The following is a 23,544-nucleotide window of genomic DNA, read 5'->3' as shown; positions in this document are numbered from 1 at the left end:
TCCACATTTATCACATGTTTAAATTGCATGAACTTGCTTCTCACATCTAGAGTGATCTGTAGTTTTGCATGGAAAACTATGTCAAACTTAGCTTTGTTGTGAAGTGTTGTCATCTGAGGCTTTTAGATAAACAAAGGCCTGTTGCTTTTACAGTTTCACTTTTGAAACGTAATGCAGCTGAGCATAGCTTTTTTGTCTGCTGTGAGACCCAATGTATGAAAAAGTAATGGGGATTGCCTCTAAGTGTGGGACACAATATAAATATTAGTTCCAGAGTTTTAAAGTGGCATGGAATCATTTGCATAAGTCAGATTTTCTGAGACCTTAGTTTCATTATTCCAATTCTGATGTTGATATTATACGGTAATTGAAGTGTGAGCACACAGGTTAGTGTGTAACCTAGGTAAATGTACTGTGAGGACTTAATAAAGCTTGGTTGGGACATGTATATGATTTTAAAAAACAAGTTGGTAAGTTTCAGAGTAGCAGCAGTGTTAGTCTTTATTCGCAAAAAGAATAGGAGCACATGTGGCACCTTAGAGACTAACACATTTATTTGAGCATAAGCTTTCGTGAGCTACAGCTCACTTCATCGGATACATTTGGTGGAAAATACAGTGGGGAGCTTTATATACATACACACACACAGAGAACATGAAACAATGGGTTTTATCATACACACTGTAAGGAGAGTGATCACTTAAGATGAGCCATCACCAGCAGCGGGGGAGGGGGGGGTTAGGGGGGAAAGGAGGAAAACCTTTCATGGTGACAAGCAAGGTAGGCTATTTCCAGCAGTTAACAAGAACATCTGAGGAACGGTGGGGGGTGGGTAACTAGTTGGTAAGTGCAACCAATAATGAGCAGTCTAGGCTGTGTGTTACTATTTTAAACGGTAGAGTATATTTACATTTTATGTCTATTTTTCTTTTAGCTGCGAGAGAATCAGTCTGGTTAGAAAAAGAAGAGAGGGCACGGCAGCATTATGAAAAACACCTGGAGGAACGCAAAAAGAAGTTAGAAGAACAGAGGCTAAAAGAAGAGAGAAGGCGAGCTGCAGTAGAGGAAAAACGAAAGCAGAGAATAGAAGAGGACAAGGTAAGAGGGCATTCCATACAGTCTTTCAGGCAACTTACTTTCCACTAAATGATGTAGCAACAAATTGACCAATATGTAATTCAAAAATTAGCAATAGGGTTGGAATGTGAATCCAGGTTAATGTGGGATACGTTGCAAAAGGAAGGCTTTTTTAACTTTTTTTTTTTTTTAGCTGTGTCTGCACTGATACAACTTTTTATTGGTCCCTCTACAAAACTGATCTCCCCAGTCCAATAATATGTGTGTTCTGCATGGTGAATGAGCTGGTAGCTACTTGCTGTGTGACCCGTGAGCAAGTCAGCTCACCTCTCTGCTTTCCCTCCCACCTTTTGCTTGTTTTGTCCATGTAGAGTATGTCTACTGCAATCAGAAGTGTGATTGCAGCTCATATAGGTGTTCCTGCGCTAGCTTTTATCTAGTTAGAATGACTAAAGAAAGCAGAAAAGATGCGGTAGCTTGGGCTATACAAATGAGCCCAAAGCCCTGGGTTGCTTGACAACACTGGGGTTCATGCCATTGCTTCTTCACTGCTATTTTTAGCTGCATGATCTAGACTACAGCTAGTGGAAGTATGCCTACCTGAGCAACAATCAAACCTCCGGTCGCAGCATAGACATCCACTTAGATTGTAGGAAATTCAGGACAGGGACTCTCTCTCATGTACAGCGCCTAGCATAAGAGGGCACCAGTTTTAGTTAGGAGCTACTGTAATATAAATAATATGTGCATTGTTACTGGTCTTAAGTAGACCTCCTATTTTCACAGTTACATTTTTATAATTACCATAAAGCTCTGCTTTGACATTAGCTCAGGTCTTTGAGTGGAATTCTCACGAAGCACTGCCTATCAATTTGCATTTGACTCCAAGATGACCAGTACATTTTGTTCAGGGGGAAGTCAGCGTGCAGTGTGTTGGAAATGTTCGTTAAAAACCCAGCACCATCCAAACATATTCATACAGTCTTCTGTTGTGCTGCAGGAACGACATGAAGCTGTGGTACGCCGTACAATTGAGAGGAGCCAGAAGCCCAAACAAAAGCAAAACAGGTGGTCCTGGGGAGGACCCCTTCAAAGAAGCAGCAGCATTAATAATACAGGTAAAGGGGGGGAGATCCAGTTTCTCATTCAAGCTCCTGGTCTGTATGATGTACTTTGTTCCCATAAAGAAGAAGGTAATGCATTGTTAATTAGTTCAAGTTCTTTATTCATGATCCTAGCATTGTTTCAAAGACTGGCATGTTTTTTAACACTCTGCTTGGCTAAGATGGAGTAAGGGGAAATTCAGCTAAAACTTAAACATCACTGAGGAATTGACTAACCCTGTAATTACATCTATATCTAAAACTGCTCACTTCTGCTGCTTTGCTAGTGTTTGTGTGCCCTTATGTGTGTGTGTGCATGCGCTGTGTCACTAATCAGATACAAGTTACTGTATGGAAGTGTTAGGTACCATACGACAGCAAGAGAAAATTATTTTAAGGATTTCTGGTGGAAATTATAAAATACCAATTTTAAGCTAAAAAATACAAATAGGAAGGGAAAATGTTCTTTGAAACCTGCTGTATTACATTTAGTACCTTAGCTGGCAAAACACATAAAGTTTGGTGAATATTTTCTCAATTTTCTTCAGGAAAAATTGGAAGTGGGCAAAACGTAAAGTGTAACAAGTTATAGGTTGTCAAGTATCATGTGTTGAAGATCTATCCCATAACTGTCTTCTCTAACTGAAACTGCATTTACTGATTTAATAATGTGTATGTACCCTGTTAAGGTATGTCTCAAACTGAAGAAGAGAATTCAGATGTGTCCTTGATGGATTCTTGCACCAGAAAATGGTGTATATATATTAGAAATCTATTCTCCCTTTAATGCATACACTTTAATAAGTATTGCATTCTTTTATCTCGAAGGAAATAATGTGTTTACCAATCTGCTCACCAAATAAGGACAAGAAATAGTCGTATTACATCTATTTTATTGTATTGTAAAATTCAGTAAACAGTTATTTTTCCATAAAATGTTCCACTTCTTGCTTTGCTTATCTTTGTATAATTCATTTGCTTTTTATTTTGCTTTATTTTGAAAAATCATTTGTCTTGCATTCTGTCCCTAGGTTATTTTGTTGAATCATCATTCACCTTTCTCGATTTAGCAGGCCTGGAGCACCACGTCAGATCTCTGGGTGGTGCTAGAAAACCCGGTACATAAATCACTGTGGTTTGTTGATTCCTCCACATGTAGCTAGCTCCTCAAGAAATAGGACTAGTAACTACTTGATGACCTCTAAACCAACATCACTTAGAGACAGTGCATGCTTAACATCATACTACATAGACTAGAACAGTTGTTACCCCCCAGTATTTTTTTAAGTATAGAGAAGTATTACTGGCTGACTTAAAGGATTTGGCACAATTCACTAAACTACTGTACACAGTGTACTGTATATTGTATCATGTTGGTTTGGGTTAAATTTTACAAAGAATATTAACCAATTAAAAATGATCTTCTGAAATTCAATGAGATCTAATTTGAGTGCATATTTTGGGCGCTATTTTGGCTTTCTTTTACTTTTTGCATACTGTATGTGAAAGATATTTATTTATATTTATTCTGCACTTCTTCTCAGCAGCAGGTCAGTTGCATTGGCTGCTATTTTGCTCAAATAATGTTTTAAAATATGATACCATAAGTCTAGCCAACCAATGGTGCTTGGCCTATTCTATGTTGGCAGTTTTTGTATGCAACTGTCATTCACACAGAATTCTTCCAAGTGTATGGCATCCATTGAAGAATAGTCTTCATGAACTGCATGGATTTATGAGGGCTGGATGGCAGGACTGATTTAAGAGAGACTTTCTTGAGTAGATGCTCTTTCTGCTGTTGTTTCTCATCTCCAAAATGCTGCTTATGCTTGCTTTACACATCCTGTGTGGCAGCTACATGTGTACACTGTTGGTGGAATGACATACTCTGTGTTCTCACATGACCAGAACAAAATATTAGGTCTTAGTTCTCCATCGCACCCACGCATACAGATTGCTATTGGAGAACTGCCAAGGAACATAGGAATTGCCATACTAGATCAGACGCAACGCCCATTAAGTCCAGTATCCTGTCTCCAATACTGACTAGCAACAAATGCTTTGGAAGAAGGTGCAAAAAACTGCACAATAGGCAGATGTGGGGCAATCTGCCCACCATGAACGTTTCATCCTATTCCCAGTGGTTACAGAGCGTCTTAAACTCTGAAACATGAGGTTTTTATCTTTTCCAATACTCTCAGCGCTAGCAATTCTAACTCTGGATATTTTTGTTATCCATGTGAACATCCAGTCCCTTTTTGAATCCTGCTGAGATTAGATAAAGCAAAAGATAAAACCAATTGCTCTGTGGCAGTGGATGAAAAATCAAATTTAAAAAATCCTTTCCCGTTTCATCCCCAAGGCCTGTCCTGTATACTACACCACTGGTGTGAGGAACTCTTCCATTAATGGCTAGTGGAGATTTTTATGCAAAACCAGTTTGTCCACAACAACTACATTTACATATATGTGGGTGGTAACATGCGTATCGAATGTTGGTGTGCTCAGTGTAATGAAAGCATTACTCAAGTATAGATAATCTCTGAGAAAATGTCATCTTCAATATTGTGAAGGTTATTTAGACATATAGATCTTGATTCAGAAAAGCAGTTAAGGACATGTTAAACTCCCATTGACTTTAACTGGAAATCATTAGGTGCTAAGGCCTAGATTTTTAAAGGTATTTAGGCATTACTACATTCAGCATTGCAACACCTAGCTGATTTTGGAGCCTAAGTCTCATTTTCAGAAGGGATTTAGGGTTCGTGAGGTAATATCTTTTATTGGCGCAACTTTTGTTGGTGAGAGAAACAAGCTGTCAAGCTGCACAGAGCTCTTTCTCAGGTCTGTGTAGCTCAAAAGCTTCTCTCTCACCAACAGAACTTGGCCCAATAAAAGATATTACCTCCCCCACCTTGTCTGTCTAGTATCCTGGAACCGACATGGCTACAACAACACTTCATTGACTGTCAATGGAATTTTGGTTCCTAAGTGCCTAAATCCCTTTCGAAAATGAGACCTAGACTCTTGAATTGGGTAGGTATTGCAACACTGAGTGCAGCAATGCCTAAATACCTTTAAAATCTGGGTCTAAGTGCTTTGCGGCCTAATGATTAACTCATAGGCGCTGAGTTTCTAATCTGCCAGGAGGTGCTCCTCCCGACTACGCACAGGCCCTCCCCCCACTCCACCCCTTCTCACAAGGCCCCACCCCTCCTCCTTCTTCCCACCCCTACTGCACCCCCACCCCGCCTCCTTCCCGCCTCTTCCCACCCAGTTCCGCCCCCCGAGTGCGCTGCGCCCTCACTTTTCCTTACTTCCCCCCCAGCACCTCCTGATGCTGCAAAACAGCTGATCCGTGGCAGGGAGTAGGCACTGGGACGGAGGTGGAGGCGCTGATTAGCAGACCTGCCAGTGGGCAGGAGGCACTGCGGGGAGGGAGAGGCACTGATCGGGGGCTGCCGGTGAGTGCTCAGCATCCACCATTTTTTCCCTATGGGTGCTCCAGCCTATGGATGCCTATGGATGAACTTAAATACATGTTTAAAGTGCTTTGGTGAATTGGGGCCATAAGTCTAAGCAAGAGCGGAACTGAGTTTCTACTGTTCTTGTGAGTAATTGTCAGTTTCCCAAACAAAAATCTACTTTGGAAGAGATTTAATTTATGCACTCATTTTTCCCCAAAATATTTCAGAGCAGAGAATACCTATACATTGCTTTTTTTGTTCTTGTTCCTAATTTTATTCTGCTGTTGCCAACCTCTTTGGATTGTGTACAATCACTTTTTTAGTACTCTTGAAATATCGATCACATTCTTAGCAGGATGGGAATGCTGATTTTGCATCACTTGAACAGGAGGGTGATGTAGTGTGATGCTGCATTCTGAAAGCCACAAAGCATAAAGAAAGGCAAAATAAAGTCCTTTGGTGTCATAGACAAAACATGTGAATACAAATATTTTTTTAGTCTTCTAACCAGCATTTATTTTCTTTGTCTATCACATGCAGTTCGGGACTGACTAGCTTTGTCTCGTACAGTGTAGGTGGAAAAATCACTTTCTCTGATATGGAGTATACTACCTATACAGAATCCTTTGGCTTTTAGCCTTATCTTTTAATTCCTCTTGTGCCCATTCTCATTTGTCTTGTGTGCTAGCTTTCTTCCTCCTCTACTTTATCTTCTTTTTTTATATGTTCTGGATATTGATCTCCTGGTTCACAACAGTACCCTGTTGAATATCATCTGTGATTCAAGTGATGCTAAGGACTTTCTTGCTTTATAACAAGGTCTTGAAAAGGTGGACCAGAGCATTAAACATGATACAGATTCCCTGTAATTTTCCATTTCATCTGAGCCTAGAGCAAAACCTATCTGCAAGTGCTGTGAACTGAACATTTAAATCTCATCTTGTTTATTAGCTGCCATTCAGATCTTCCATTTGAAACTTTGGATCACAGCTTAATTGAATGAAAAACATCTAGGATATCAGTTTATTTACCTGCAATTTAAATTAAATAGTCTTGTGCCAAGTCTTTAAGTCATCTGTAAAATGTCCACTGACAAGTCCTTTCTATTTTTAAAGTTTTAGTGATAGAGCAGAAAGTCTCTAGTCCTATATTTTCCTCCCATTAGTGTGCTAGGAAGTTCCGTTATTGCATGTGGGCTGTCAATTAGCATTATCTCCATTTGTTTTAGATCCAGACAGGCGGTCTGTTTCAACAATGAACCTCTCGAAACATGTTGATCCAGTCATTAACAAGCGGCTCTCCTCCTCATCTGCAGCATTACTAAATTCTCCAGACAGAGGTACAGTTGAAAGAAAGAGAGAGAGAGAGAGAGAGAGAGAGAAAAAAAAAGTGCTCTTTATTGATTCATTGTTTTTAACAACCTACAGATACAGTAAGCATTTGTAGTAATTTTCTGCACTCTAAATAGAATGAAAAGACTTCAAATGGTTGAAAGAAGTAAATGAACATTCTCTTTGCAAGAAGAACTATATTTTTAAAAGATCAGAACTTGCCTGAATGATTTTATTTAGCAAGTGTTAAAAGCAGTGCTTCTATCAGATTTTTAGTAAATGAGTGGCAGCTACAGAAACAACACATCTCTCCAAAGCGCATGTAACCATTTTATTTTTATACATTTATTTACGTTGAGCCATGCTGTCCTTTTTTGCTTTTCATTTGTACTTTGGTTCTAATTCTTGAACTTCTGGAAACATGTTTCACAAAGCTTTTAAGTAGTTAGTACATTCATGTTGCTGATTTATTTTAAATTTAACTAAGCAGCTGGATATTGCTCATATAATGTCTGTTTATTGATTTTCTATGTTCCTTTAGATTGAGAAGGTTGCTGTGTTGGAAGAAATGCCTTGATATTTTCAGATCTGCAAACGAGATTAACAATCAGACTTTTAATCAACAGCACAACATGCAATATTAAATTGTGAGACTTTATAAGACAAAGTTCATCTTAAATGAGTTTTATAAAATAAGTTATTTTGATAACTTCATGTAAAAAGAAATGGACCAAGCTTTTTGACAAAATGTTCTATAAGGGATCATTTCCCTTTCTCAGCAAAGGACAAATGGGACATCCTGCATTGCATCCCAAATTTGAATTTCTGTATATGAGCACGGAAAATATATAATATATTAATTATAGAATACAGTTTTAGTTATATTTTTAGTTATATCATGGAACTGATTGGAAAGCCTCATTATCTGTATCTTTTTAACACAATGTCCTGCAATGAGTGCATGTTTGTACGCATGTCTCTGTATATAATGTCTGTTTGTTTCTATATGTATAATATTACACACCATAGTGATAAGATTTGAGGGCAATAGCAATAAACTCTTTCCGGTGGGTTGGGTTGCTCATTTTGGGGGGGAGGGGGAAGTATGGCATAGTTTAAGGAAATTATGTAACTCCAGAACAATAGTTTCTTCCAACAGCTATTGAAACCCAGTCAGTATTAATTTCATTATCCTTTCAGATTTTTTTGCATTTACTGTTGCCGTTCTTTACAAGTGATGGCTCTGTTTTGTAGGGTGTTGTTGAGGGGTTATGACAAAACAGTGGCGGTAGTGGAATGTGCATGATAATTATGTGGAATACTGCCCATTGCACCTGTGGTCACAACCGATTGTATTGGTTTGTGGATAATAGAGCATGTTCATTTCAGTCATCTATCTACTTTTTGACTTGGTCTTATTGTTTTAAAAAGATTGAAAAGGTTAATAAATTATTTTCAGAGGTGGTTTTATATACAGTGCCACTAATAGGCTGGATAACAAGGCCACAGGACTTAACTGTGCAGAGATGTAGTACTTTTGCAAAAGTTAGGACTAAGCTATATTATCCTCATTAATAAATTGTTAAAATAAAGGAAACAAGACTCTTGAAAAAGTGAGTTTTCATAAGACTATCCAGACTTCTGATTTGAGGTTTGTACAGTCCTTTGAGAATACAAAGAACTGTACATAGTAGTTCCATAACCCCCTCCACCCCCCCCAGCATTTACCAACAGCTCCCACCTGGTATTATCTCAGATGTGACTGTTTCCTGTACTAAGTATAAGGCAATACTGCTGTATCTCTGATACCATTGTGTGTTGTTGGCAAGCTGCTGGTAAATTTTGACTTTCCATTTGGAACCAATACAAGTGCCAAGTATTACTGTAACTTCAGGATTTTCTTAAGGCACATGGTTTTTAGCTTTCATATATGTTTCTCAATGAACCTGTGATCAGCAGGTGCCCTTACAGATCTGTGTGTACGTTGTTGCGTGCCTATAGCATATAGTACATTATCCCAGTGTGGAGACTTTTCACCTAATAAATCTTCCAGGCAAGAAGGTGTAGTGCTTCAAGGCTCAGGTGTGAATACTAGACTCCTTGGAATCTTAGATTCAAATCTCTTCAGGGCTGACAAAGCCTTTCATCCTATCAGGCTAGTCTAATAAGTACCATCCTGTGCAGTTTATTGTATAGGGTCTTCTGGCTAAGTGAGGTAGTGTTTGCTTTGCATGAACACTAAAAGAGCCATAGCAGTTTTCATTAACATAGGGCTTAGCCCTTGTGCCCTTCTCCAACACTTATGGATGTGCTCAGAGGACAGGGCAACACTGAAGTCCTATATAAGGTTCTTTAAATCTGTTTTTGAAAAGAGTTAGTGCATGTTCCACTAATGCCTGCTAGCAAGTAGACAGGGCATTGACTCCACCCTAACCTAGCTGAGCCCCTAACTTTAGAGTCACGGAGTGGCCTCTCCAGTTAGCTCTTAAGAAAGACTCTTAAAAGAACTGTGCTGTGCAAGAGAAAGAAGAAGCTCCTTCATCATCTTCCTCAGTGCACTCAGGCAGATTTTGCCCTTATCCTAAGCACGATGCCTGGAACTGGAATATGATGATGAGCTTATTGTAGGTGGCTTATATCTGGCACCAAGGACATGACTTCTGTTAAGTAGTATCTTTTAAACAGTTGAAGAACAGGGGACTTTTCAGTTCATACTAAGAAAAAGGTTTTCATTAATGGACATTTAACTTTGCCCATAAGACTTTTTTAAATAATGTATTAATTCCCTTTCAAGTTCAGCATTATTGTGCAGCTTTTTAAAAATTACAGTTTTAAAACTAGTCGGGCAGCTAAAATGGGTTTCAAACTGTACTTTCTTGTTTGTTATAAAGGTTCAGCTGTTTAAATCCTGGCAACTAAACATGAATAATTAACATAATTCAGACAAGGGAGTTGATACCAGAGACATTTAAGAAAATTAGATAGTGTTCTTCAAGGAAAACTTCAATAACTGGATGTTATTTTAGATTCTGTAGAAGTTACACAGAAGTTTGCAAGGCCATCCTCTCTGAAATTGTTTTTCTTCAAAATAAAAAGAACCCAATGTGTACAGGGTGGATTGATTTAAATAAAGGTGATTTAAACCACCAAGTGGAAAACCTCAATTTAAATAATCAATTTTAATCAACATTTTCCATTTGTACTTCAGTTATTTTCTAAAGAAAGGTGCATTCTCATTGGCTGATGTAACCATTAAAACATGTTAATTTACAAGTAATAGTCTGTACACTAAATTTGATACCTGAGATGCTTAAGAAAATTCTTTTTTGCTACCTAGAAGGGTACACTATAACTATATACATTTATTTAAGCAATTATATGGCTTAATAGTTTGATTCTTATTAATTGTACATTTTTGGTAGGTTAGAAAATGGTGAATGATTTAAATTTACTGTATAATTAATTTTTGCACATGATTTGTGTCAAGCGGCATTAGGATGTTAACTAGAATTACATTAAACACACAAAACAGCATATCACATTTATTTTTATTAAAACAACCGTACATGTTTTGGATACATAAACTCCTCTAATCAAAACATGTTTCATATTTACAACTAAATGATTTATTAAACTGAGAGATTAACTAATTGTTTCAGGTTAGCCTGGGAAAATTTGTAAATGTGCCTAAGTGAAAGTGACTGGAGCTTAAGTTCCAACTTGCCTGACTCTCTTGAAAATGAGAAAACAATCTCCCAAGTCACTTAGGCTGGGCTGTTGTGCCATATTTATAAAGCTTGATTTCAATAATTAGATGTTTTCTCCCTGATTCAGACTTTGCATGTAGAAAAGCAGACTTTAACTCAAATTTTTGATAGAGGCTCACAGATTCAGCATATTTGTACTTGATTTAAATGTTTTAAAAGATTACAAGTTCAGGCCTTAACATATTTTGTATCAAGTTCAGATTTCATTTTAAATGGGTTTATTTTTAAATGAAAAACATATTAAAATTTAAATAAAATTAAAAAATAATTTAAATCAAAACATCTGATTTAAATTAAAAAATCCATGCTTTAATTTTTTTTAATAGATTTTGATCCACCCTGAACATGTATTTGTCTTAAAAATCATGAGATTTAAAAAATATCTCATGATGCTGTGGGGCCTGACTTCTGCTTTTTTTTGAACATTTGGGGTTGGCAGTACAGGTCATCAGTTTTTCAGTAAAAGCAGTGGAAGCATTGAAAAGGTTTATGCTTTCAAACTTCTTCTTGGATACATCCCGCACTCCCCCAATGAAGAGGCCTCTCTTCTTGTTTTCTTTGCCCCCCAAATAATTGTTTTGACAGTCTTGAAATAAAAAAGTTGCTTATGCTGTGCGCAAGAGGTGGCTAACCTTTGACACCCTCTCCCCCACCCCACCCCCCGGATGCATTGGCTACTTGCCAGGAAATCAAAGACCACACCTGGTTTTGCATAAAATTGAGTTGATTACATCTGCCGTCTCTTCTAATTTGGAGGTGCAACATGTGCAGATTACAGGTTTAAACAGTTAAAATGCCTAGTATTGTACTTCGTAGTATATGCGCAAAGTGCCTCACATGGCATGTGACCAGGATTCATCACTGAATTTTGTCCACTGGTTGGATCATTAGCTTCCCCAGCTTGGGCCGGGTACTGATCGGGAGTGCACTGCGATGTGAACACTGATCCATTCCCCCGCAGTATTGTACTGCATGTTGGGACCTGTAGTATCCAGGACCACATCTCTGCATTAAAGAAGAAGGTAGCTGTAGGCTTCTTTTTGCAGCTCCGTGAGCCACATTAGACCCAGAGGCCACAGTTTAGTTGGCCACTCCAGCTAAACTTTTTAAACTAATGGCCATTAGAACATATATTAAAGGTGGAATATGGCTTTTGTAGAAGCTGTGAATATAAATAATTTCAATATGAGATTAACCTAGGCTGCAAAGTTCCGGAGAGTTTTAATGCAGGTTTCTGGTTTACACCCGTCAGAGAGATTTGGAGGAGGTTTCAGAACCAAGGTCCAATTTTTAAATATTCACATAATTTAAATAGAAAAAAATGCCAATCTGGTTTGCTCAGCCTTTTTTAATGCTATCAGAAGCTCAGTTTATGTTAAATGGGATTTTGAGACTTAATTTGTCTAGAGTCACTCTGCAAAGCACTGTCAGAAATGATTGATTCATTTCTTCCTAATCCCTTCTTGTGACAGGTTAAAATTACTCCTCTTTTAAAACTTTATCACAAAGATGTTAATTAAAGGGTAGCATGGCGGTAGATTGCAAATATTCTTCCTTTCTGCTTGTTTTGGTGTTGAAAGTTCATAGTTGTTGCTTGCCTTCCCAGCAGGTTCATTGTAGCTAATTACCCAGTAAATGGATGGAACTACTGGGAACTACATTTTTTCCTATGATGGTGCAGCCAGTGTGTGTTTGATTTATAAGTTTGGCGGTAAACACAGATGATACTTGGTTCCTTTGTGCAGAAACATGTTCTGAAATGCATTTGTGGGAGTGGGGGTCTATATTCTCTGGTTGATTAAGGGATGAGAGAGTTCTACGTGCAGCTTCCCTGTGCATCGATGGGAGAATAAATCTGCGGGTCTCCACGTATCAGAAGACTTTGATTACAACATGGCCTCATGAGTGAGTGGGCATGTTATGAGTTATTTGTTAATATGTGTGTAGCCGGGCTGCCTTACCTGGTCTGGGCTCAGGCTAGCCACTGCCTCAGTTCCATGAGCCCGTCCCTTCCCCAGCATCTCCACATGTGCAAGCATTCTGGCCTGTCTCATCAGGAAGGACTGATCCTCTGCCGCAAATCTTTCAAGTCCTTCCTGCAGGACACAGTTTTTGTTAATTCAAACAAAAGTCAACAAAGTACCACAAAACTCCCTACCAAAGCAGGCTGTCAGGATCCAGAGGCCTTTTACTCTGCTCCAGGGCTACCCTACAAGTGCCAAGCTCCTTCCCACAGCCCCATCAACTGAATTTTCTCAGCCTTTTTATTGGGAACATCTGAGCCCTTCCCGGATGGGTCTGATGATGAAATAGGGCTGGCTAATCCCAGACGCCCTGGCCTATAAAAGGGGCAGACCACTCTGTTACAGTGTGTGCATGCGCTTTTCACTGTGGATTCTTAGGTCCCAATCCTACAAAAGTTTACCACTGAGTGTAATGTTTGTGTGTGTAGCCCTGTTGCAATCAACAGGACTACACATACTGTACTTGAAAGTAAGTGTTCATCAGGAGTAGGTCCTGATTTTTTGTCTAGTACTTGTTCTTCTGACCATTTGCATTGACATAATAGTCTGGGATTTTGCTCAGATTTAATTATGATGACAATATTTCTCTAGCCTCAATCTTTAACCTCCCTCAAACTTTGTACTTTGCTAGCATGCAGTTAATCAAACTCAATTTCTAAAGATTAAGAGACAGAGAACAAATCCATGGGTTTGTACAGTAGCTAAAATAACGGGCACACTGAAAATACAGACACAGGGGAAACAAAATGATGTTCTGCCCTTCAGTTTAATAATTATTTTCTATGGTTTATTCCTCATTGTCGAGATGCAAACTTAATGATAACTAGTGTACGTTAATGGAGGCCTCTTTAGAGTATTTTGTACTTTGTGTAATCTGTGCAAGCCTGGAAATAGTTCCATTAATCGAAAAGAGCTTTTGCGGTAATTCATTATGTAAGGGCGCTTATGCAGACAGCCTGCTGTTTTTGTGAGACCTATATTTCTATAGTGGTGCCACTTTTGTGTTAGCAGAATTCAGGAGAGCAGCTTTGGATATCAAAAATCAGTGCTTGAGGGCAGCTGAGGAAATTAAACTCTCGTAGGATAATACTTATTATTAAGATCAGCCCCTCTTTTCATGGGACCTGGAGCAAAGTGGATTAAGAGCAGTTCAAGGTTTTAATTAATAATGTTGACCCTCTATGTTTAAAAAAACACCTTGGCCTCGGGTGTAAGTCTGGCAATTGGTTTCCATTTTAGAGACCAGGCCTAATGAATTCAAGCTGCAATCTTGCTTGCTACCCCTAAAACCAAATTATGGTGAATGGATGTTTTAGGTGCAATAAAACCTGACATTGCTTGCAGTGTTAAAATGATTATGAATTATTTATCAGTAGTCTCCAGTGTATATGTAATGAATTCTGATGTGCCCAACACTGTAGTATCTGGTCTCTGTATACATAATTAAGAGAAATGTGGTCCCATTTGAGAGTGGACCGAAGAGATTTTTGTGAAATGCTAGGGGCCTAACCAGAAAATCCTTTTGTAAGGATTATGACAGTATTCTCTTTGTGCTAGCTAGCAAACGACGCATTTTTTCTAATATGATTGACGGGTTTCTCTTTTTTTTTTTTTTTTTTTAAGTGTATATGTACATGCTCCTGTCTAGAAAAGTAAGGGAACAAAAAACACATGTTAAAATCTATGTATAGTAGCTGGGATTAGGAATAAAATATTAGGACTTTGTAGAAGTTTAGCATATTATGTCAGCAAAATAGTGGAAAAGAAGTGCAAAGAGAGTAAATGCGTAAAATTTACGGATAGAGGCAGTAAATTGGGTTATGACTAAAATATATGCGTGACCTATGTGCTCTTAATCTCTGAATCATAATTTGAAGATGCCCCTGTATGGCTGGGTGCAGTATTTGGAGGCATCTTCGGCAATGTGTGGTGATTTGTAGAAAGTGTCTGATCTAATATCTTGCTTCTATGGTGCATATTCAGCTCGCCGTCTAAATCTCAGTCCATTGGAGAAGAGCATTGTTAGCAGACTGCTGATGCCCACGCATTCGTTCCTGGCCAGAAGTAAAAGCACAGCTGCCTTGTCTGGAGATGCAGGTAAACCTAAAAGCCTAACGTTTTATTACAGCTGTTCCTTTCAAAAATTCTTTTATTTATTTACATTTCTCCAGGAGCACTCCAGGTTTGCACAGAGTGAGCTAGAATGGCTCCTACAAAAGCATAGAAGTTCTTGATATGCCTTTCTTTTCCCTCTCCCTCTCTCTTTATCTTAATCTAGCTCTAGTATCTTTACCAATGCAACAAAGAAAACGCTCATAGGGCAGCAAGCAGCACATCATAGTCCACTATAGTATAGGACCCAATGCAGCAAACACGATAGCCCGCTGTATGTTGCTAGAGCTGCTGTGTACTGCCCCGCTACAAAAAAAAGCATTCTGGACCATTGTATTTTTTTTCCAATATAGAGCATATTACCCATTTTAAAAAAAATAGTGTGGACTTGATTTTTTCAAACTATTTGCTTTATTTTGTGTTTTAAAGAAGACTCAATTAACTCTAAAAAGAAAAGGAGTACTTGTGGCACCTTAGAGACTAACAAATTTATTTGAGCATAAGCTTTCGTGAGCTACAGCTCACTTCATTGGATGAAGTGAGCTGTAGCTCACGAAAGCTTGTGCTCAAATAAATTTGTTAGTCTTTAAGGTGCCACATGTATTCCTTTTCTTTTTGCAAATACAGACTAACATGGCGGCTACTCTGAAACCTGTCAATTAACTCTTATTGTGAAGTTAATATTCATCAAGAAATTCAGCTGGTTATAGTTAACTTATTTTCTAATGTTAAATTGTTCTGCTTCTCAAGTTTGGTCCCCCGTTTCAGTGAACTACTAGCATGAGTAAAGTTAAGCACATGTGTAAGTGTTTGCAGAAGTTCCACCAACCACAAAACAACTCTTTGCTATTCCACTGAGGGGCAGAAAATAACATAGAGAATATGGTAATGTCTTTCTGAGGTAGCTTGAAAACTATTCAAAACTAAAGAGAATGTCACAGGCATGTTTAAAACAGGATGTATTATGATGGACAAGAAGCAGTCATTCTCTGATGTATTATAGGGAAGAAGTAGTTGCACTGTTTATAAATTGTAGAGATATTTTGTGACCACACTATGGAAGCTTAATACATTGGTAACATACTGTTGCACCTCTTGAATGTTTAGATCCAGATAGGTTTTCTTAGCCTTCTCCAATAAACGTGTCTTTATTTGAAATAAAGGATATTGAAGGTAAGGGGGAATACCAATTTTGCTAGACTATTTTTCAAAGATGCTTTAACTGAAGAATTCTCATTTTTAATTAGGCTGCAGTACAGTTCCATGGGGATAGCTTTGGGGAGGGGGGGGAAGGTAGGTAATATTCTACAGTCAGAACAATTAGCCAGTGTGGGTCCTTTCCAGGGGCATCATGTCTTTAACAGCAAAGGCTGGTAAAATTAGTACTGAATATCATGAAATTCTATGTAGCGAGTAGGAAATTGGAAATGCAGCTAGTGGTTACAGTGATGACAGGAGAAAGCAAGGCTCTTAACTTGGCAAGCAATTACTCTATTAGAGCGGACTATTTTTCAGTCTCATGCTAAGTAATAAATTGTAAACTGAATGGAATATTGGCAGATATTTTAAGCAACATGAGTGGTTAATACACCAGGGTATTCATGGTAGTTCTCTAGTAATGCCCTCTCTGTGTTAATTGGAACTGTACCACACATTTTTAACAAAAAAAAAAATCTGTATGCCCATTGTTTTCCAATTATAGCAGTAACTGCATTATCTGAGTGCAGGGCATTTCCTGGAGATTAATGATCATCTGCTGTTAATGGCCCAGGACTGTGCCCTGAGCCATAAACTCATCCCAGCCTGTCATTAATCCCTAGGAAATTACCCTGCTCCTTCATCATTATTACTTAAAGATGAACTTCAGAACAAAAATTAAAACCAAGTTAAATATGAATTTCTCTTACTAAGTAAGCTATTGAGAACACTGAGCACAGAAGTAAATTTTAAATAATCCTCTAAAAAAATTTCTATCAAGTAATTTTAGTACATCTTGATTCACTGAAGATACCCATAAAGCATCATTCAGCTCCATCGCAAATAAAATGAAGTGCTCAACTTCTAATATTTATGATGTCACTGTCTAGGATAGCTTCAGAGAATCAGGAAGTTCCAAGAGGATTGATTCAAAGAGAGGGAAATATATATATTTTAAAAGTTAGTTAAAACTTATTTCTGTGCTGATGCCCCCTGTACCTCATGAGGGGACATTCAGCAAAGAAATTTGTGAAAAAGTCCAGTTCATGCTTGCTCTGCAGTTCACTTTCTGGTGATGGTCTCCTTTTAATATTTCATGAAACATGCTCATCTTAAGTGATAAAGCAAACTTGTGCCCTTGCCATAGCTTTTAAGTGAGGTTAATTTCTTTATTAATGAAGTACATTTAGTCTTCATTCCAGAAAAAGGTGTATAACTAGCTCTGCTACATCAATGGACCTTTATTAGAACAGCAGTATGCATTTTTGTGGAAATATAATGTACATGGAAATACTCTTTCTCTCAGAGAGAGAGAGAGAGAGAGAGAGAGAGAGAGAGAGAGAGAGAGAGAGAGAACCTGGTAGAGATTTTTCCTAGGGAAAATGAGGCTACTGTTTTTTATATAAATAATGTAAAGGAAAAGGTACTGTGCAGAACCTGTACATTATGTCTCTGCTATTGAGTAACATGCTGAATAACAAGTATTCTCACTATATTGTAAATGACCATGAGAGGAGAAACAGGAAAGGCACCTAAATAATTACACAGTTTGGCCCTGTTTTCACTGTGAACTAAACCTCACTTCCAAGAGAATAAGAACAGAACAAAGTCTGAGAATACTCTCTGACCAGCATTTCTGATTGTTACAAGAAGTACTTTTTTGATTCACTTTGCACCACTAAAATTCTCTTTGAACATGTACTCTAAACATCACAAACCTAATAATCTACCATGTCCATATAATAGTCTTTGTCCTGTACAAACAGCTAAGGAGAGTTGCCATCCCAGACACTGATTTCACTAGTTGTTTCTGCCAAGTTGATTATGACTGTTATAATGTGCTTATTATTATAATGGGGAAAATAATTTAGGGGTTGTGGATTATTAAAAATGTCTTTAGACTGGCTGTTTATCTTAAAGTATATTGATGATGATAGCAGTTTTTGAATGAGGAGTCCAGACACAAATTTCTTACAGAAGGAACTTTTTAAAGTGCAGTGGCTACTACAAATTGCAAACATGTATGTTTTATGCTATTTGTAAATGTTTTGCAGTGTTGATATTTTTATATACTATGGCAGGGGTGGCCAAACAGTGGCTCGCAAGCCATATACGACTTTTTTACAGTTAAACTGAGGCTCGCAGAGCTCCACCTACCAGACTGGGGGAAGGAGGGGGAGTTTGGGACTTCTGCCCTAGAGCGGGGTGGTGGGACTCGGGGATACTGCCAGAGATGACTGGTGCCTGCTGATGGGGGGTGGGGAGACAGACACAGTTTAAAGGTTTGTCCCCTCCACAAGCTTGAATCCCGCCCCCCCATCCTCAGCAGCCCCTCCCTGCAGCTCCCAGATCTTAACACCACATGGAGAGGTCATGGCAAATAGCTGGGAGCTGCAGGAAGGGGCCGCAGCAGCAAAAGCAATGGCTCTCCCTACAGCTCCCAGCTGTTTAACGCTGCCTCTCCCCACGGCCGGCCACAGCTCCCAACTTGCTGGTTCCAACAGCTGCCATGCAGGGAGGGGGCCCGGCTGCACCATGTGACCGAGCAGGGCCGGCAAACTGGCAAAAATTGAGGGGGGAATGTGACCCCATGGGCCCCCCCCATACACTGCTTCTGGCTTCTGCCCATCAGGGACAGGGGGTGTCTCGAGACATCAGCCCTCTGGGGCACACCTGCCAGGGCTCCGGGTTTCAGCAGGAGCAGGGCTGAAGCTCTGAGCCCCAGCAGGCACCATCCACAGGGCTGAAGCCCCGAGCTCTGACAGGCACACCCAGCTCTTGAACTTCTGAAGATTGTCATATGCGGCTTGGAGGGCCAGTAGGTTAGGCCACCCCTGTACTATGGTATATCCATTTGAATGATAGCATAAAATGCATGTATATTTTTATGTTACAAATCTGTTCTGATTGAATGGTACAGCAAAACAATGTATTCTGGGTAGGGTAGAAGAAGCATGCATTTATTCGGTGTCTGTTTATTTCTGAAATCTTGTAAATTTCACCAAGGGATTACAAGCTCACAAGTTATTCTTAACATATGATGTGACTTTGTCAATTTGATGTGAAGGAATGTGATTATTTTACTAGACTGCTGAATTATATTCTCTCTGTAGATGATGAGGTGTTTTAGTCTTTGTATGCATCTCTCTCTTTCAACTTCCCCTTCTTGCCCCAACTAGTTCCTGAAAACCTAATTTTAGTCAGATTTTTGCCTGATCTTTTTTCAGATTAAAATGCATGTCAATGAATGTACTAAGCTAATCAATTTCAGATCAGTAATTTTGTGTTTGTTGCTTTACCAGAACCATCACTTTAAAAATAAAAGGCAATATCACTGTCTGATGTCCATTTGGTTTTGGACACATTCTCATCTTTGATAAATAAGAAAATTGATAAAATCTGGGATAGTTTTTAACTTTCAATTTAAAAGGTATATGAATTACAATTAGAAATGTACCAATAGATATTTGGGGCTAACTGGAATGAGTATCAAGTGATGCTTCTGGTTTAACTTCTAAAAATGTTCGTTATGTATTAATACCTTCTTCCTTTTCTCTCTCTGTCTCATTCTCTCTCGTTCCTGTTTCCTGCTGTTGGCTTTCCTTTGTCACTCCTCCAATGCTGTTCTGTTTTAAAAAAATAAATGAAAACAACCCACACGTAGTTATCCCCATTTGTCCTCGTTCAGCGTCTTGCAGCCCCATCAACCCTCTGTCCTACAAGGCCATGAACTGTAGAAATCCAGCAGACCAAGCAAAATTCTTTGTCACAACAACTGGACATAGAAGGACCACACAGTCAGCAGGGGTAAGCATGCTAATTGTATGTGGTCTAGCAGCTGTAGCAGAACCATGTGACATGAATACACATTAGAACATAAGAAAAAGAGACTTGGATGGTTTAGGAGAATGATAATGGAGTCTTTCACTTCTGGATCACCAGTTAACATCATGCTAGTTGGTAACAATTATTTAACTGTAGCTTTGTGGCTTTTGTGAATTCAGTTGTTTGCAGTTCAGTTTCCTAAAGGGCAAACATCAAACTCCCAATCAGCATCATTGTTGTTGACATTCTTCTTGTGTTGTATGCAGTGTTATTGAAGCCATGTTGGTTCCAAGATATTAGAGAGACAAGGTAGGTGAGGTAGTATCTTTTACTGGACCAACTTCTGCTGATGAGAGAGACAAGCTTTCAAGCTACACAGAGCTCTCATTAACAGAGGTAGGTCCAATAAAAGATATTACCTCACCCATCTTTTTCTCTCTGATTCTTCTTGAGGGTAGTCTTAGCTAAGAGTAATGCAAGACAGAGACTTTGAACTACTCTCTTAGCCTTCGAGATGGTCCCTTCAGATCATGGTTATGGCACATTATCAGGACTGTGAAGCTTTCATTGCTGCTGCCCTGTGCTAAATTTGTCATGTGAATAGAGTATTTCAGTCTCCAAAGTTATCAATCTGACACTTTTTATTGTTTTTTTCATTATATTTTTTAATTAAAAAAGAAAGGTTGACATAGTTGTTTGGTGAAGAAGGCCATTTATTATTCGCAAAAGTAGCCTACTGAGCAGTTATTCCCACTATGCTGTCTATGTAATGGAGAAGCTGATAGCTGTGGACAGATGTATTTTTAAATTTGTTTAGAAAGAACATGTGGGGGGGTTTTAATTGACTGAGAATAACAGATCTACTGAGTCTCTTTCCATCTTCAATACTGCTGGTGTCTCTCTGACATACATAGTTAGACATTTCACTAATGATCCAAATCCTCCATTTTTTGTGCACCCAACAATTAATGGGCTAGGTGCTTAAAAGTTGTAAATCACCATAACTCCATAGCAGTCAAGGGAGGTATGCCGATTTACACCACCTGAACATCTGTCCATTGATTTTTTTTTAAGGCAAGTTGTTATTGTGCAAAGTATTTTCACCTGGGTCCATCACTTGCTAACATTTTTAAAAAATTACCTTTCCACTAAAACCTTGTTAACGCTAAGCTTAACTGCCCAAAGAATTTCAGGATTTATGGAGGTCAATAGGAAAAAAATAAAGGGATTGCACAAGAGATTCCTGTTTCTTCAACTTTCTTTTCCCATATTTTATAAAATCAGTTTAAGCTAATGGCTGAGATAAACACTATAGACAGCTTTTAACTAATCAAATTCCAGATCAGCAGTTTGTAGTGCCTTCCCCTCTGCCAGTGGTGTGCTTGATACCTGGCCATGGTAGTATACTATTGATCTCTGACAAGATTATGCTGCTCCATGAATGACAGGATGCTATCTGAGAAAAACATTTGATAGACACCCATGCACCAGTCTTGTTTCGTCTACAAATTGCCAGCTATAGTTTGAATTCAATATCCCTAAAAGCTGAGGGTTTATTATATTTAAAGGTGCTCTGACAAGTACATATGGCCCCAAATTTTGATCTACTTAAAACTGTTATAATCTAATAGGAAATTAGATGCTGAGCTCTGATAGAGATATTTTAAAAATTGCTATTGTGAGATAAAAATATAAAAGAAAAAAGAAAATAACTCTTCTGTATAAGATTGAGCAGTGTGTGTGCTTTTTGGCCGCCAAGCCAGCCAGCAGAGAAGAGAAGAGAAGAAGAACCATATTTCAGGCCTGTGATGGCAGCTGTGGTGCTGGCACATAATCAAGGAAACAAAATAAATAGAGCCTTGTACACTTGAACTCCACGAACAGTTTGTCGGGAATGGGGGATGGGAACTTGCTGTTTGCCAACTGAAGAAATATAACATTTGTAGTGAATGAAGTGTTAATTTCAAGAATCTCCATGAGTATTGCAAACAGTGGAGAGAAAAACTTTAAAAGAGGATAATTATCTGCCTGTGTCAACTTAAGACTTCGAAAAGTTTCCCGAAGCATCTTAGGATAGCACAGAGTAACTAATATGCATGCATACTGGTAAATGCTCATTTCCCAGCACAAAACATCATTACATTTGTTACATGAGTCCCTGTTAATACACTTACCAACCAGGCTGCAGAACGTGCTGAGGCAGCACTGATTTCTCATTTTCCTATGCTGAATGTGTAGTCCTTTGCCCATGTGAATTACTCGTGCAATATGATATTCTGTTTGTTTGCTGATCCTTAGACTGACAAAAAAGAAAAGGACCCCTCCTTCAGCGTAAAGAGACTTCACTCTCCTTCCAATCCCAAAACTAGATCACTAGCTCTCTCCCCAGTTTGGTAAGTGAAGTACAGATGCTGGGATTCAGCTATATTAAGCTTTACTTGTTATGCTCATTGAGTGACTCAGCAACAGAAAACACGTATTAAAATGGCAATTAAAAGAAGCTATAATCAGCAATGACCGCATCGCACCTTATGTTGGGGGGAGGGGGGCATTTTCTGGCTTGCTGGGGAAAGGGGTATACTGCTGTAATGGGGAAGGAGGTAGTGCGGCATGGACACTGCTGCAGAAGTAGAGCAAGACAGTGTGGCGATGCTGACTCCTCCCCCAGGGACTGGAAGGGTTGGGCAGTTGATAAAGGGCAAGCCTGGTGGAGAAACACCCTTTCCCCAAGACCAGGCGGAGCAGCGCCCACCCTCCTACACTTGGAAGTGGCAAAATACCAGGTTTGGTCAGGATCCGCGGAGGGCAATCACACTAGTCACTCTTTTCTGGTGGGGCTGGGAAGGAATCTTTCCCTCACCATCAGATTGGCCAAGGTGGGGGGGGTTTGCCTTCCCTACAGCAGGTTGAGGGAGGGCTTTGTTATGGTGAGTAGGGAAGGGAGTTAGGCTATGATGCTGCAACTCATTATGTAAGTGTGGGGTGGATGACCAGTGCAGATACTCCATAGGGAAGGGAGACAGTGACCAGATAAATGGCTTAGTAAAGGTCTTAAAGGAGGTGTTTATTAAAGGAACAGAATAGGGGGTGTTCGAGACGCCTATGATTTGCACAGCAAGGAGCTAATCCTCCCCATCCTTTATAGCCCACTTTAACCCTCCTTTGAGGAGGGGAATGGTAAGTGATTGGGGACCAGGAGGGAAAGAGGGAGTGGGGGCACTAACGGAAGCTCCCCAGGCAGATATTGAAATGATCATGGAGTTACCTGCACTGTACACTTTTATCTGCCAGGAACTCCTAGACATCTAATAATAAAATTGCACCCTGGTTAAACCATATCCAGTGTCTCCTATCCTTGTTCCGGTATAGCCAGACAATGAACAAATCTTTAAAAAGGAAAGCGTTCAGTGGTCAGGGATAGGGGAGAAAGGAAAATTATATCCCATCAGTGCCCTTCTCACAGGTTGTGTTGAGGATTAATTAGTTAATGTTTATAAAGAGTTTTGAAGATTAAGTTCTGTGTAACAGCTAAATATTATTATTCTGTCTCAGCACGTTTCAGATTTCCTGTTGGTGGGGAGGGAGATCTCGAAGTCGTGATTGTTTGTTTTTGAGCTATTGCAGCTTTTATTTATCTAGGG

The 23,544-nt window shown here is 39.0% G+C and overlaps 1 protein-coding gene and 1 long non-coding RNA gene across 22 annotated transcripts in view; one reads left to right on the top strand and one right to left on the bottom strand.

Annotated features, from left to right (window-relative positions):
* The window catches only part of MAP7 (microtubule associated protein 7), a 207,221-nt gene that overhangs the window by 161,524 nt on the left and 22,153 nt on the right, over positions 1–23,544 (top strand). For 5 of the 20 annotated variants that reach the window (XM_043511044.1, XM_038396134.2, XM_043511043.1 and 2 more), the window contains exons 4-10: positions 935–1,098; positions 2,078–2,195; positions 3,212–3,298; positions 6,876–6,986; positions 14,753–14,866; positions 19,743–19,885; positions 22,202–22,296. In XM_043511044.1, the coding sequence (XP_043366979.1) occupies positions 935–1,098; positions 2,078–2,195; positions 3,212–3,298; positions 6,876–6,986; positions 14,753–14,866; positions 19,743–19,885; positions 22,202–22,296 (832 nt within the window). The remainder of the gene's footprint in view (positions 1–934; positions 1,099–2,077; positions 2,196–3,211; positions 3,299–6,875; positions 6,987–14,752; positions 14,867–19,742; positions 19,886–22,201; positions 22,297–23,544) is intronic. The other 15 variants (XM_043511050.1, XM_038396139.2, XM_038396137.2 and 12 more) reach the window with 5 other exon arrangements.
* LOC119853267 lies at positions 7,022–22,219 on the bottom strand. 2 transcript variants are annotated; one of them, XR_005291995.1, is made up of 4 exons: positions 22,078–22,219; positions 19,620–19,704; positions 12,707–12,841; positions 7,022–7,566 (listed from the first exon to the last, which is right to left on the bottom strand). It is a non-coding gene; the product is annotated as an uncharacterized LOC119853267 (long non-coding RNA). The 2 variants fall into 2 exon arrangements; XR_005291994.1 differs by lacking the exon at positions 19,620–19,704 and having other exon boundaries at positions 22,078–22,206.

Source organism: Dermochelys coriacea, chromosome 3 (genome assembly GCF_009764565.3).
Source record: "Dermochelys coriacea isolate rDerCor1 chromosome 3, rDerCor1.pri.v4, whole genome shotgun sequence".
NCBI lineage: Eukaryota > Metazoa > Chordata > Testudines > Dermochelyidae > Dermochelys > Dermochelys coriacea.
Note: the sequence above shows the minus strand (reverse complement) of the source record. Positions and strands in the feature narration are given on the sequence as shown.